General features: G+C 37.2%; 3 protein-coding genes across 3 annotated transcripts; all 3 read left to right on the top strand.

Moving 5' to 3' along the window:
* The first annotated feature begins 352 nt into the window (after nucleotides 1–352).
* LOC134825640 (omega-amidase NIT2-like) lies at nucleotides 353–5,055 on the top strand. The gene is made up of 2 exons (XM_063837842.1): nucleotides 353–430; nucleotides 3,925–5,055. Exons 1-2 carry the CDS (start codon nucleotides 366–368, stop codon nucleotides 4,685–4,687), a joined length of 828 nt encoding a protein of 275 aa, XP_063693912.1. The 5' UTR covers nucleotides 353–365; the 3' UTR covers nucleotides 4,688–5,055.
* LOC134825639 (trafficking protein particle complex subunit 5-like) lies at nucleotides 3,562–14,741 on the top strand. Its single transcript, XM_063837841.1, has 3 exons — nucleotides 3,562–3,567; nucleotides 13,035–13,263; nucleotides 13,637–14,741. Exons 2-3 carry the CDS (start codon nucleotides 13,037–13,039, stop codon nucleotides 13,971–13,973), a joined length of 564 nt encoding a protein of 187 aa, XP_063693911.1. The 5' UTR covers nucleotides 3,562–3,567; nucleotides 13,035–13,036; the 3' UTR covers nucleotides 13,974–14,741.
* On the top strand, nucleotides 7,354–12,290 carry LOC134825638 (uncharacterized). The gene is made up of 8 exons (XM_063837840.1): nucleotides 7,354–7,657; nucleotides 9,004–9,145; nucleotides 9,326–9,597; nucleotides 9,827–9,919; nucleotides 10,317–10,487; nucleotides 10,633–10,806; nucleotides 11,063–11,122; nucleotides 11,606–12,290. Exons 1-8 carry the CDS (start codon nucleotides 7,442–7,444, stop codon nucleotides 11,804–11,806), a joined length of 1,329 nt encoding a protein of 442 aa, XP_063693910.1. The 5' UTR covers nucleotides 7,354–7,441; the 3' UTR covers nucleotides 11,807–12,290.
* Nucleotides 14,742–14,767: the final 26 nt, after the last annotated feature.

Below are 14,767 nucleotides of genomic sequence, written 5' to 3'. Positions count from 1 at the left end.
TTATTAGTTTCTATAACTATGTTCTGAAAACTGGCCACGGGCCTAAATATTACATATCAATCAATTACAATTCATTAGCATTACCAATATCAAAAACTGTCCAAAATATCTAAGAAAGTATTCTCTAGCCAAAGGGCTCAATATTTAAATCTAAATCTTCAATATTGTCTGGTTTATGTCGCAACTTGGGCCCTCTGTCCCCCCTTATCGAAATAACTGTTGTCTTTAATACCTCAAAGCGCAAGTCCTTTCTAAGATATGTAACTGAGTCTGAATATCGCTGACCCGTTGGTGATTCCATCTTTTGTGCAAGCTTTTTTTCTATAACTATTCTAAAATGTGCCACTTCAGTTCAGGAAGGAGCTATGATACGATTTGCTGGAATACAAATGTTAGTTGGTGCTGATAAACTTTCAAACTTAAACAAAGCATCTGTAGTTAGGGCAAGAGTTGATTTTTCTGTGAACAAATTCGTAACAAAGGTTTGTCTACAGGAATGTGTTGTCCATAGTCCCAGGAACCACCAAAAAAAACCGTCCACCTGAAACTTTTGGGCAAAAATTTTTATAATCATTTTTCTCCAGGAACCCATACGCCCCACCCCTAATATTGGTTATTCGGCTCCCGAAGGTCTTGAGATCTCCATAGGGGGTGCAAAATGACCGCAATGGCCACATTATGGCAGGCGAATGATAGTTTCAGAACGATTGGACCTTTATTTTTCGAAATAAATGGAATTTTTCGAAATTTTTCTCAATTTTATTGAAATTTCGAAAAAAATACACCAAATTATTTTTAACGCTTATTTCAAATCTTACTCGGGAAATAACTTCAATTAACAAATATCAAGGTTAACTAACAAACAAAAGATTATTGACCAACCCCCAGACAGCTATTCGACGGTACATACTACTCTGGTTGAATGTCTTAAGTTATCCTACAGTGAGCCGATGATAATCACATTCGATTTGCCATTGTGGATTAAGGCCACCCGAATAGTACTGGAAACTGGGATGCCTATTGTGGTCAGGGTTGGGGGCTTCCACACTCTCACGAGTTTTCTTGGCTGCATAGGCTATATAATAGCAGACTCGGGTTTAGAGGAGCTCATCAAACTCGTGTATCCTGGAGACGTCACGCATATATCGGATGGAGGATCTTACTATAAAGCGTTGAGAGCCCACTTTCTGATCGACGCCGCTCTTTGTTGTTTCATTATAGAGGAAGAAGTTTACGACGATGAACTAGTAGACTTGGAAGGTTACTTCAACAAATGTGTGAACGAAAATCTAGGTGTTAACTTTAAGACTAAATCTATTCAGGATCTATCAGAGAAAATAACTCTGCTTCTAAAGAACCTGTTTTCCAACAGTAAAACAGCAGCTCTATGGGTTACTTACCACAACATGATAACACTAGTAAAGGACTTCATAAGAGCAGAGAGGTTGTACGACTACAATATGCATTTATCAGCAGGATGCTATTTTTAAAGTCAAGTATGGGGCGCTTTTAAAGACCTTTAAAGTAACTGGGCTTCACACGGTTTGTGACAACGACCACGAGTGGGCCGGGGTGTGGACTGACCTCTCCATAGAGCAGAGTCTTATGAGGGCAGCTAAATCTAGTGGTGGATTAACAAGTGGAAGGATGCGTAATCGTGAGTCCGCTCACAAGTTATGGGTGGCCACCCTGAATCAGATGGCTTTAATAAATCAGTCTTTTGGAGATTCATTAGCTAATTCATCGAAGCGAGGAGTACCAACTAAAGCTGCCATCCACTCAGATCTTAACAAGTCATCAATCAAGAAAAACTGTGATGTATTTGGAAAATTATTAACTTGGTTTAAAGTTACTGTCGACTTTACAGAATCCGAAGATAAGACTAAGTTAATATCTTTTTCGACTGGTCCTATATCACAGCCTGGGAACGATGAGGTGAATCCCGAGGAATGTTTGGCCGTCGGGGCTGTCCTTCAACATGAGCTAGATGGGTTGACATTCATCGATAAGATAAGTATCAAAGGTAAAGCAAAGAACTTGACACAACTAAGAAAGCAGGTTAAAGTGAATAATAAAAGCGTTGCAGTCGATCCGTTGAAGTGTTTTAGCCGTCTAGTCTTGGTTGCTGATAGAGAGACTCCAATAGAGGAATGCCTAACATACGAGTTAACTGTGGTGCCGATGAGCTTATTTGATCAATATCAGATGATGAGGAAATCTAATAAGGCTGCTCTTGGTATAAACCAATCTACACTTACATCTTGCAGCTTCACGATCCCACTAGTCATTGATGGAGGTTGGCTAATTCACCAACTAAGCTCATTTAAAGGGTGTGACAATTATGGTGAGGTAGCAATGGAGTACTTGAAGCTTATCCCTAAAAATCGGGAAGTTACTGTGATTTTTGATGGATATGAGCCTTCTACTAAAGATCACGAGCACAAGAGGAGAGTAAAAGCGTTCTGTGCTAATATTGCTGTAAAGAAATCCACCTTTTGTACAGTCACCAAAACAACATTTCTGAGCAACAACAATAACAAAAAAGAACTGATCGACCTTATCTCAAGCATTTTGACTGTAAATGGTATTGAAGTGATCAGAGCTTGTAACAATGCTGATACTTTAATTGCAAAGAAAACATTGGAAATGTCATTCCTTGGCGATGTTGAATTGAATGCAGAGGATACCGATATAGTTCAAGTCTATTAGTACATCATTTCAACAGTGACCATCACAATGATATTTATCTAACAACGAAGAAGGGTACATATTCAATCAAAGAAATATCAAGTCATCTAGATCATAAAGAAAAGGAGATACTTCTTCTAATTCATAGTATTTCAGGTTGTGATAGCATCAGTGGACTGTTTGGTTTTAGCAAGGTTAAAGTGCTAAAGAAAGCTCTCACCTTTGATGAGCAAGGTCAGTTGGCAACATTACTTTCGGTGAGAGAATCAAAAGAAAAGATTATTGAGGCAGGCCTCTATTTCTTGCAGTACATTTATGGTGACAAGAAAAAGACTCTTTCTGCTTTGAGATTCCTAGCATACAATAGGATGGTAGCGAAAAAGAGTCTCAATCCGAATAGGCTACCTCCAACAATAGCTTCAGCAACGGAGCACATCCTTAGAGCTTACTTACAGTACCATAACTGGGTAATGCTTAACGCTGACAGTCTGAATCCCCTTGACTACGGCTGGAAATTGGCTCCTGGTGGCACTAACGAACCAGTTGCAACAAAAGCTATAATTGCTCCAGAGTCTATTTTGAACCTTATATGTTGTAACTTTTCTGTCGTCTGTCGATGTGGAACAGGCCTGTTTGACTTTCAGATGTTCATGTAGGAAATATGGCTTCAATTGTTTGCCAGCTTGTGGACGATGCCATGGTATGAACTGCACAAACACTAGACATGATGAACCTGAAGAACAAGCGAATTTTGATTAATATTAACTGTGTATTAATAATTGTCATGGTATTTACTGAGAATACACATTTTAGATTGTATTTGTTATTTGTAGATGAGTTTTTAAATAGATTTGAAATAAGCGTACAAAATAATTTGGTGTATCTTTTTTCGAAATTTCAATAAAATTGAGAAAAATTTCGAAAAATTCCATTTATTTCGAAAAATAAAGCTCCAATCGTTCTGAAACTATCATTCGCCTGCCATAATGTGGCCATTGCGGTCATTTTGCACCCCCTATGGAGATCTCAAGACCTTCGGGAGCCGAATAACCAATATTAGGGGTGGGGCGTATGGGTTCCTGGAGAAAAATGACTATAAAAATTTTTGCCCAAAAGTTTCAGCTGGACGGTTTTTTTTGGTGGTTCCTGGGACTATGGACAACACATTCCTGTAGACAAACCTTTGTTACGAATTTGTTCACAGATTGACCCATAAACAGCAATTCTTGCCCTAACTACTGAACTTGTTTCAAAGGCTGCGAAAGCTGGAGCTAAGCTAGTTTCACTACCAGAATGCTTCAATTGTCCGTATGGAAACCAGTACTTTGCTGAATATGCTGAAAAGATACCTGATGGACAGTCTTACAACCACTTAAAAATGCTTGCACTTGAGCATGAAATACATTTGATTGGTGGCACTATACCAGAAGAATGTGATGGAAACTTATATAATACAAGTTTAGTTTTTAGCCCCGATGGAGAATTAATAGCAAAGCACCGTAAAGTTCACTTGTTTGACATAGACATACCCGGGAAAATTAAGTTCAAAGAATCAGATACTCTATGTCCAGGTAGCAGCATCACCACATTCAATGTTAATGAGTTTACAGTAGGACTGGGTATCTGTTATGATATACGGTTCCCTGAACAGGCACACATTATGAGGGATCAAGGGGCTCATATCATGATTTATCCAGGGGCATTCAACATGACCACTGGACCTGTTTACTTCGAGCTTCTGAACCGAGCTAGGGCTGTTGACAACCAAGTTTACTGCTCTAGTATTGCTCCTGCAACTGACAACACAGCAACTTACACAAGTTGGGGACATTCTTTGATCTGTGCGCCTACTGGTGTGGTAGTAGACAGTGCTTTACATGATGAGCAGATTGTGTATTGTGATATGAGTATGAGAGAGATACAGGATATTCGAGAGGGAATACCTACATCGAAACAAAAAAGGAGTGATATTTACAAGTTGGTTCATGTGCAAAAATAAGTTTTACTGCGAGAAAATTGAATTAAATTGAATTAAACGAATGCACTCACAGTCAATAGATGCTTTGATTTAGTTACTCAATTTGTTTATGATTAAAATGATTGACTTTTCATCAAAAACTAATGATTCATTATTCCCCATATCATTTTCTACATTATAATTAACACCCTGAAAACACATTTTTAATTTCCTTGAATTAATAAACAACAACTCTTGCCTAAAAGCAACCAGTCATACCATTATATTACTGTCTCTTGAAACAACTCTTGATCCACCATCCTCAGAGCCAGACACTTCCTTTTATATCCCAGAAAATTATAGTTGCCGTTGTGAATGGTAAGAGTGCCCCTTTGCCCTGTCAACTATAAATTCACCTGCAGTAGGATACAAGGATACAAGGATACAAGGATACAAGGACACAAGGATACAAAAGTGATAATTACTTTATTGAGTACACAATAGTTGTAATTCTGAAATAATTTAAGTTACACAATTCTTTAAGTTATTTACAAGTGTGTACGGGTATATGGCCCCCAGAATATAGGTGGCCCCCAAAATATAGGTCATGTTAGTGGATACATTTCTAACCAAGATAAGCGATACTAATGGGATCTGTTACTGCTAGGTTGGAGTAAAACATGTAACTTATGTTTCTGGATAAAAATTTTGGACCTACATGAGGTATTTTGGTATATTTGGTCATGACAGCGAAAGATTTAAACGATGTTGTCATTTTCTAGAGGGGTAAATATGGCGAAAAATTGTCATGACAAAAATCTGTCCAACACATGCCATTAAGACTACTGGTATGAGTATAAGTATTATTTTAAGCTATCTTTTCATCGAGACATCTGCAAACTGACAATTTGGAAAAAAGTTATGGCCACCACAATTTTACGGGCCCCCAGAATATAGGTCTATACGACCCCCAGAATATAGGTTGGTCAAAAACCCTGAACATGCCCAAAACCATGCTTTGGGATGCTCTACTTGTAGCTACTAGTCTCCTGAACCCACATATCAAGTTTTATCAAAATTGGATAAAAATTGGCCGAGTTATGGGATAAAAACAAAAACCATATGCCCATATTTGGGCATACGCACCAAATTTGATCGATTTTGGTCCATAAATTGGTCAAATATCAATATTTTTGAATGAAACCAACTTTATATGGAAGGTAAGCATATATTACACATTCTCTATGATTATCAGCTCAATATCTACCTAACTGTGGATTCTGTGTTCAAATAATCGCAAAAAATGAACAAAATCGCCCATATCTCAAACTGACTTCGCTCAAAACAATAGAACTCAATAGGGTTTCAATATTTTCACATGAAATTTTCAGAATCAACGTAGAATTGTCTCATGACCTTAAGTTTTGGGACAGAATTTTGAGTTAGGCCTTTAAAAAAATTTGGCGGCCAAAAATGTCTGATTTACAGTCATTGAGGTGCACATTGTATTGATACAGATAAAAACAGCCCCCCTCAATCATATCTAGGGACACTCCTTCAATCTTATTTAAGTATTTAGTTAAGATCCCTACTAAATGAGTGCATGAAAGCTTTTAAACAAGTAAAATTAAAGATTTTACTCATCACGGGTATATGGCCCCCAGAATATAGGTTTTTTTAAAAAAATAGCGACCAAGATTCTGCATTTTCTCTGTCACCCTGAGCATTAAGGAATGTGGGGTAGTGATAAGAAACAGTTAAAGAACATATGCTGAAGAGATGGCATCATCAAAATGTATGAAGGTGGAGTATTTGAGGACGATTTTTGCATACCTATATTCTGGGGGCCGTAGTTTTTGATTTTTTGCTATTAAGTATACTCTAAACCATTTCAATTTAGTATCTGGAGCCATTGGCATCATCAATACAGTCTCAGCAACATATTCTGACTGCATATAACTGTCTGTGACAATTTTAGAACAACTTAGGAACAGATGTTTGGACCTATATTCTGGGGGGCCCTGTTAAAAAATGGTATTTTTACAGGTGAAAAAAAAAGTACACTTAAAAACCTAATAATTATTTTCAACTACCCAAGAAACATTTAAAGGGTTATTATGTACATATTTACAGCCCTAAACATGCTTAGAAGTAGTTTTAACACCTGTTTCTAAGTGCTCAAAAAACGACCTATATTCTGGGGGTCATATACCCGTAGGGATAATTTAGAAATGTTAAATAATGCTAGTTTTAGAAAAATAGATAAATCGAGTTTGTATGGTTCAATTTTATTTTAAGGTCCTATAGCATTATGCACTTGCCAGTATTTGAGTGGAAATCTGGGCTCTTATAATAGTATGACTGGTAGAAAAAACTGTCATAAATTGCTTTTCTTTGTAAAGATTTCAAAAGTTAATGTACAAAATTGGTATAAAATTGATAACTTTGTTTTACTGATAACTTTGTTTTACTGATCCTAAAATTGTATCTAATAAGGATTAATATTAGAAATTATTTTCTGTTTGGGAAGAAAGTTATGGTTGGGAGGTGATCTGTAAATTGCTACAACAAAATCGAGACTACCCTAATCAATATAATATGCAAATTTAAAAGCGGTTCATGATTAGTGTGTATTTGCAATGTGGCTATTGCAAATAATTTTTGCATCTACTGGGAACAATGGTCCCTCCATTTATTAATTGAAATAATTTCAGGAGATGATGTCACACCTCTGTATAATATAAGCCTCTTCAACTACTACAGAAGAGGGCTATTTCTGTTTATACAACAATCAATATGATATCTTCAAGGATGATATCAATGGGCCTACGCAAATCCCAAAATGTCAAACAAATAAATCTGGTACTAAGTCAGAAGATGAGCACTCTAAACATTCCATCAGAAACACTACCAGCTGCTTTAGATTCAGTTAAAGCTGTTGTCACAGTCTTACCTGACCATGCATGGTACAATATGACAGCACACTATCAAGTCCTTCTGGATACTGTTCAGGTTAGCTCAGGTTTACCGTGGTGGGCTGTTTTGTTGGGGACTGGATTTGCTGTCAGATCTTGTTTGTTTCCAATCAACATTCTCCATGAAAAGAAATTGACAAAAAATATCAAACATGTAGCTGAACTGGCAAAGCTGAAAACGGAAATGACAGGCTTCTTTAGAAAAGGCGACCATGTTGCGTCCTTAACCAAGCAGGGAGAAATCAAGTATTATAAAAAGGTTAACAATTTCAACTGGACTAAATCAGCTAATTGGTTACTGGTTCCAACATTCATGACCATGTCTTTGAATTTTTTTTCTATTAGAAATCTTGCTGAAATTTCATATCAACCTTTGCACGACACAAGTTTTTTGTGGCTTTCTAGTTTGTGTCAAAGTGACCCATATTTCCTGTTTCCAGCAATGAATGCTGCTGCTGTTGCTTATGTTTTTAAATATGGAATAGATACTGCAGGATCAGAAAATCCTTTGTCGCAATTGCTTTCCTCAAAAAAAGCTTTGATGTTTACCATGGTTGTCATGGGGGGCATCCAATCAATGTTTCCTTCTGCTCTGCTCTTGTATTGGTTTGCATCAAATATATATGGCATGGCTGTTGTGAGACCATTGATGAATAATGACAAGTTCAGGATCAAAGTTGGACTGCTCAGTTTGGAAGAGAAAAAGGAGGCCTTCAAGGCTCTTCCAACAGCTAAAGATATCTTCGGCGATGCTTCTAAAACTTACCAGGAGGTTCGGGAAGACGGCCATGCTGAAGACGTTGAAGCAAGGAAAGCAAAACTTAATGAATTAGACACGAAAGAGAGCAGTAGCACTAATATTGTTGAGCTGAGAGAATCTTTGGACAAGCTTAAATCAGAGCTGAAGATAAAAGATGAGGAGCTCTCTAAATTAAAGGGTGAAACAGAAGAGCAGATACAATTTTTGAAGAACTCAGAAAATGTTGAAAAGAATTCTTCTAAAAAGGAGCAAGCTGAATGAAATAACAAATCATAAATTCTTTTTAATTTATTAAGCATTTTTGATGAAACATCATTGCCTCAGTGTGGTTACTATTTTTGTTAGAAATGATCTCAAACAGTTCCTATTGTTATTGTACTCTTTCACCCTTTGCCTTTTACAAAACAATTGTCTTTTTGTGTATATTATTGGTACATATCAAGTCAGCTATTTCTTAATTACTTTATGAGTCCAACTTATAATTGTTAATATATAACATATTATAATTATCATTAACCCAACACTTGTCTTGGAGGTTTAATTTAATTCTCTGAGCTTTTATTTAGGATATTATTTGTATCTAGACAGCAGATATGGTTGGTAACCATGGTAACGTCTTGCAGGTTATGGAGTTAGACCACACGTTCTTGAACTCGCCACTTTGCAATTATTTCATTGATGTGACACAAAGTTGTATTGAGAATTTCATTGAGGGATTTGCAGTTGACCCATCATCCATTGAGGCTCTGGAATGCTACCTTATAGGTAAAACTACTTTTGCCCCGCCCCCCTCCCCCATAGTCCCCCATCCATTTACTTTCAAACTGAATTGGAATTTTTCTTCTTTGTAATTTAATTGCAGAGAAAAGATATTTGTGTTCTACGCACTCTTCTATTCTAAGGTTGAGAACTGTTTTTTATCCTGAAACCAGGTAAAATCCCCAGGAGCTGTTGAAAGATACGACCCTGTCAGTTACGAAAAAGTCTCACCACGCTATCAGGGTATATGGAGCGTGTTAAAACTACAAGCATTAGCTGTGCAGTTTATTAGTAGCCTCGTGTATAAAAGAGGTGTTGGGGTACTGAGTCCTGCTTTCTTAAGTTTAGTGAACTCTGTGAAGAAGAGAAAAGATAATAGTAACCATGGTAACGACACTCACGTGACAAATTACACGTGCGTCAGAGAAGAAGAATGCACTTTGCTCTGTAAATCATGGGTAGGCTTTAGTATACAATACAATAAATTATATTATGTTATATAATACAATATCATATTATATTATATCCACATTGTGCAGTGAAGCATGCCTTAGAAACTTGAGATAACTGTAGTACTGGATAAGTATGGGGAACAAGTTCTACCTGAGTGACTTTAAGGTTGGTAACCATGGTAACCTCCTGCAGGACATATACTTTAAGGTTGGTAACCATGGTAACCTCCTGCAGGACATATACGCAATGCGAGGGAACCACGAGTCGGGTGATGTAACACAAATACTCCTGGACTTGACCTATGAGAACTGTAAGGATATTGACTTTGTGAGTAATGTTATTAGTAGTTATTGTGGTATTATTTTAACTTTTCATTACTTTGTTCATTTAATAAACTTCTTATATTTTGTAAACATAGTACTATTAACTATTAACAATTTATTTTGTCTCTTAATAATAAGATAATTACAGATATTTGTACATTGCGTATGTGTTGTTGTTGTAATTAGTTTGTCTTAGCTTTCAGTTGTAGATTAATAGATGTGAAATGATGATTCTGAAGTGAGAAGTGACTTTTTGGCACATGACAGCAATAAGAATCAATGAGTAATGACACGTGTCAAAAAGTCTACCAGCTCCCCACCAGAATCCACATCTATGATTAAGGGGGCAGGGGGGGGGGGGTAACAACATCTATTAAATTGACCACAACAAACAACTACAGAGCAAGGTTAAAAAGCTGGTCAGTGCAGCACTAAACGAGGAAGTGCACAGTAGTAACCATGGTAACCTCGGTGAAGTGCCAGAACTTATCTCTGATAACAGTTACCTCAGCTTCTTCGTGGAGTTCCTGGTGGGGGAGGTGTTGATAAACAAGTTCAGAAATTATCACAGTGTAAGTAGAATAGGGCTGGTAAAACTTGACACATAGTTGCGGAACAATCAAGTAGATAGTTGCGGAACAATCAAGTAAAATAACAAAATATTACAGATTATAATATGTAGTTGACATCTCCCTACAAAACCACTTCCTCCCTCAGCGCACTGAGAGTGTGTCTCCGAGTAAAGCTGCCACAAGTGTTCCTAGTAACCAGAGTTCTGGTAAAAGATCCACAAGTGTTCCTAGTAACCAGAGTTCTGGTAAAAGATCCATGACAAGCAATCAGGGACCTAACTACAAAAAACTTAGAAACATTTTCAATGATAATGTTTTCGTGAGTAATAACTTTATTATAGTATAGAGTATTAATACTATACTATAATAATAATAATAGTAATAACTTTACTTTATTCCTCAGCGTGCAAATCACTTCTCTAGAGAACGGTTCTTGTGTAAAGTTCTAATAATTATTTGTGTGACAAAGTCGCATTTTCGTGCCCGCCCCACGAATATTTAGTTTAAAATACTACACTATTCTTCTCGTAACACTGTTACACTGTAGTTAAAGTAGTTTAATGAATATTGCTCAGGAAAAGACCCCGGCTCCTACCCCACAAACTACTCCCTTAAAGAAACACATCACAAAAACGGTTAGTGAAGTGAGTGACCAGAGTCAGTGACCAGAGTCAGTGACCAGAGTCAGTGACCAGAGTCAGTGACCAGAGTCAGTGACCAGAGTCAGTGACCAGAGTCGGTGACCAGAGTCGGTGACCAGAGTCAGTGACCAGAGTCAGTGACCAGAGTCAGTGACCAGAGTCGGTGACCAGAGTCAGTGACCAGAGTCAGTGACCAGAGTCAGTGACCAGAGTCAGTGACCAGAGTCAGTGACCAGAGTCAGTGACCAGAGTCAGTGACCAGAGTCAGTGGCAAGGATAAGCTTAAGCAAGTGTAATTTCTGCACAATAGCCACGTGTAAAATAATACACAAAATTAGTCATGTGTAAAATGGCTTTCGGAGGGATTTAAAAGTCTAGTTTACATAATTAAATAATATGTAAACGTGAAATTGGGCTATTAAAACATTGGAATAGTACAAAAGGTTGTTGCAAACATAATTTAAAACTTTGCCACAGGAAGCAAGACACAGTGTGTCAGGATACACAGAGTATTGTCACTGTAGAGGAGAAGAGTCGGGAGTAATGGTGCAATGTGAACAATGCGGAGAGTGGTATCACGATGTGTGTATCAGTCTAACGGAACAAGAGACTCTCAATATGGAGACTTACTACTGCACATCTTGTAGTAACTCTGATCGTAACCTGGTCACCAAGTAACCTGGTCTCCAAGTAACCTGGTTACCTGGTCACCAAGTATAAACAAGGTTTAGTCTAGAAGATGGGATAAAGAGCTGTGCAGTGTAACTATTGTACTTCAAACAGAATTATTAACCAGTCTTAAACAAACTGGAATTATTTAACATCTTTATTTTTACTATTTGCCTTCACACTGTTGCATACGTGATCTTGTTTATTATTTCCTCGGCATTTATATATTTGGTGACTTTTAACTTATGGATTTTTCTTTTTTTAATTATTTTAATTAAATTTCTTATTATTCATAATATTTCAAGATATTTAACAATTTAATCCGACTCCCAGATTTCAGTTATTTAAATACAATGGTTCTACTGGAGCCGTCTTGGTACTCCAATTATAGTATATACAGTTACTATTGTATATGTCTTGGTACTATTGTATATGATTTGGTTGATGTCACGATTCCTCATACTGGAAGCATTATTGAAGCATTCTTTCTATGTGCAGCTCAACGATGTTCCAAACATTTCTTGAGAATTTAAAAAATTGTGATATATTGGAAAACTTTGCCTCTTAACCAGATGTTTCCAAGTCATTTCTGATCTTGGAAACCCAGTTTCTGCGATGGATCACAGATCACACGTGTCCTACCACCCAGTTAGGACCTGTTCCAACAAATCATAGCCGACAATCTGGCTTTAATCTAGTCCACCTCGACGCACTCTCGAAACTTAGGCCCTTTATTGGGTCATTTTCGTCCCTACTCCTTTCGGTCCCTAATTAGTCTACTTAGCTGACTAATTGGTCTCTGGGCAAAAATTCCATCAAATCGGTAAAATTTCTGTTCAGAAATTGTCATATTTGAAAATGGGACAGAAATTGGAAAATATGAATTTTTGTTTTGCAAGTTTAATCCCCATGAATTCTCAAAATGTTTCTCGATGTTTCTAAGTTAATTTTAACTCCAGATATCATTCGTTTACTACCTGATACCTCTCTCAGGAACTTATGAGAACAAAATGAGTTTTTGAGAGAAGCAGAAATAAATCATTATTCGTAGGGCGCTGTGACATTTTCGTATGATAGTGCACTCCTGCGCACATTTGTCACACATTAATTTAACGCGCGTGACGCGCTTTTAGGACACGATTGTTTCTACATTGTTTATGCTGTCTATCGTGAATGCGGTACTTAATTCTTGAAATGAAAGTCTTAATAAGATCTAACCTTTCAACTACACATAAAGCAATGGATTCAAGAAGTGGTAAAAACAAGAATATCCAGATCCTAGACAGGCCCCTCAGCAGGGGTAAATCAGATGTGAGTCTCAGTTGCTTCGCCTTCTTGTTCTCCGAGTATGTGCAGTACTGTACAAACAGAGTCATGACCATTCCCGACCTGCAGAACAAGCTAGCTAAAATTGGGAATGACGTCGGTTTTCATTTGGTCGAGATACTTAACTACAGGGAGAAGAAGTAAGTCTTATTCTAGTGTAACCATCATAACTATAGTACCCAGTGCAATATTCATAGCACCCAGTGTAACCATAATAACTATAGTACCCAGTGCAATATTCATAGCACCCAGTGTAACTATCATAACTATAGTACCCAGTGCAATATTCATAGCACCCAGTGTAACCATAGTACCCAGTGTAACCATAGCACCCAGTGTAACCATAGTAACCAGTGTAACCATAGTAACCAGTCTTTTCTTCGTGATAACTAAAAGACACATGATACTTACCCTCACGTTCTTGTTAATGATATACAAGTTATGCTATTTTGGTACCTATAAATTTGTTAAAAGTATCTGTGAAATGTAACCCTACACTTACTCACGTTTCAGTCCGAAGCGAGAGAACAAGCTGATTAACACGCTCCTCTTTGTAAAAGGAACAGTTTGGAAGTCTCTGTTTGGGAAAGAAGCTGACAAGTTAGAGCGAGCTGATGATGATGAGAAAACGTACCTGATAATAGAGAACGAGCCTTTAGTAAACAGGTTTATTTCAGTCCCTAAAGATAAGAGCTCTTTAAACTGCGCTGCCTTCATGGGAGGGATAGTGGAGTCGCTGTTAAATCACACTGGCTTCCCTTGTAAAGTCACCGCTCATTGGCACAAGGGTAGCACTCTGCTCATCAAGTTTGAGGATTCTGTTATGCAGCAAGAAAAGAAAAACATGTGAATCAGCAACTAGCCGTTACTTAGCAACATGTTGATTGTTGAAACTAAGTTCGGTGATCAGTCTAACAGAAATTGAACCAAACAAAAGCTATTATTATCAAAACACCTTTTGAACTATCTTGAAGAATAGATCGGCTTTTAGGTCGGCTGGACCGCATGATCTGGAGTGTGACGGGATATCTATGTAAAAGGTTACCTAGCAACTAACTGGTTACCTAGCAACTAACTGGTTACCTAGCAACTAACTGGTCGGTTAATGGTTAACATTCTGGTGGTAAACTGTATTTGTCAGGGTGCTAATTTGATTGCCTCTTGAAGTGTTGTATGCAAAGGGTATGTCGCTGATAGTTAATTCGGAATATTTCCATTTCAAAATTGAATTATAAAGCATGTGTCTCAGAGTTTAACTGTACTTTTTTAGATAGTATGTGTTTATTAAAAGTTGATCTCCAAAAGGAGGTGATATGCAATGTTAGCTTTAGACGCGTTACTATGGTTACTATGGTTACTATTGTTACTATGGTTACTATGGTTTAGACGGTACTATGAAGCTATGAGCACATCGTCATATCTCATTACGATGCAGTTAGATCTGACTGAAGTTGTTTATTTGTTGTTTTGGATAGGTTACCTAGCAACTACCCGGTTACCTAGCAACTACCCGGTTGGATAGGTAACAGCAGTGTTTTATTGATCAGTTAATCTGTGGATTTGTTCATTGTAATTAAGATGTTATGAATGTTAAATTGTTGATTTTAAATGATGATAACTTTAAGACTTTAATTTTAAAATCTA

Source organism: Bolinopsis microptera, unplaced genomic scaffold (genome assembly GCF_026151205.1).
Source record: "Bolinopsis microptera isolate Bmic1 unplaced genomic scaffold, MBARI_Bmic_1.0 sca1, whole genome shotgun sequence".
Taxonomy (NCBI): Eukaryota; Metazoa; Ctenophora; class Tentaculata; order Lobata; family Bolinopsidae; genus Bolinopsis; species Bolinopsis microptera.
Note: the sequence above shows the minus strand (reverse complement) of the source record. Positions and strands in the feature narration are given on the sequence as shown.

Coding starts and splice junctions, on each gene's coding strand:
- LOC134825638 (XM_063837840.1), top strand. CDS start 7,442: ATGATATCTTCAAGGATGATATCAATGGGCCTACGCAAATCCCAAAAT. Junction 9,146..9,325: donor TCTGGAATGCTACCTTATAG/GTAAAACTACTT, acceptor TAAAATCCCCAG/GAGCTGTTGAAAGATACGAC. Junction 10,488..10,632: donor AGTTCAGAAATTATCACAGT/GTAAGTAGAATA, acceptor TTCCTCCCTCAG/CGCACTGAGAGTGTGTCTCC.
- LOC134825639 (XM_063837841.1), top strand. CDS start 13,037: ATGGATTCAAGAAGTGGTAAAAACAAGAATATCCAGATCCTAGACAGG. Junction 13,264..13,636: donor CTTAACTACAGGGAGAAGAA/GTAAGTCTTATT, acceptor CTCACGTTTCAG/TCCGAAGCGAGAGAACAAGC.
- LOC134825640 (XM_063837842.1), top strand. CDS start 366: ATGATACGATTTGCTGGAATACAAATGTTAGTTGGTGCTGATAAACTT. Junction 431..3,924: donor CTTTCAAACTTAAACAAAGC/ATCTGTAGTTAG, acceptor TCTTGCCCTAAC/TACTGAACTTGTTTCAAAGG.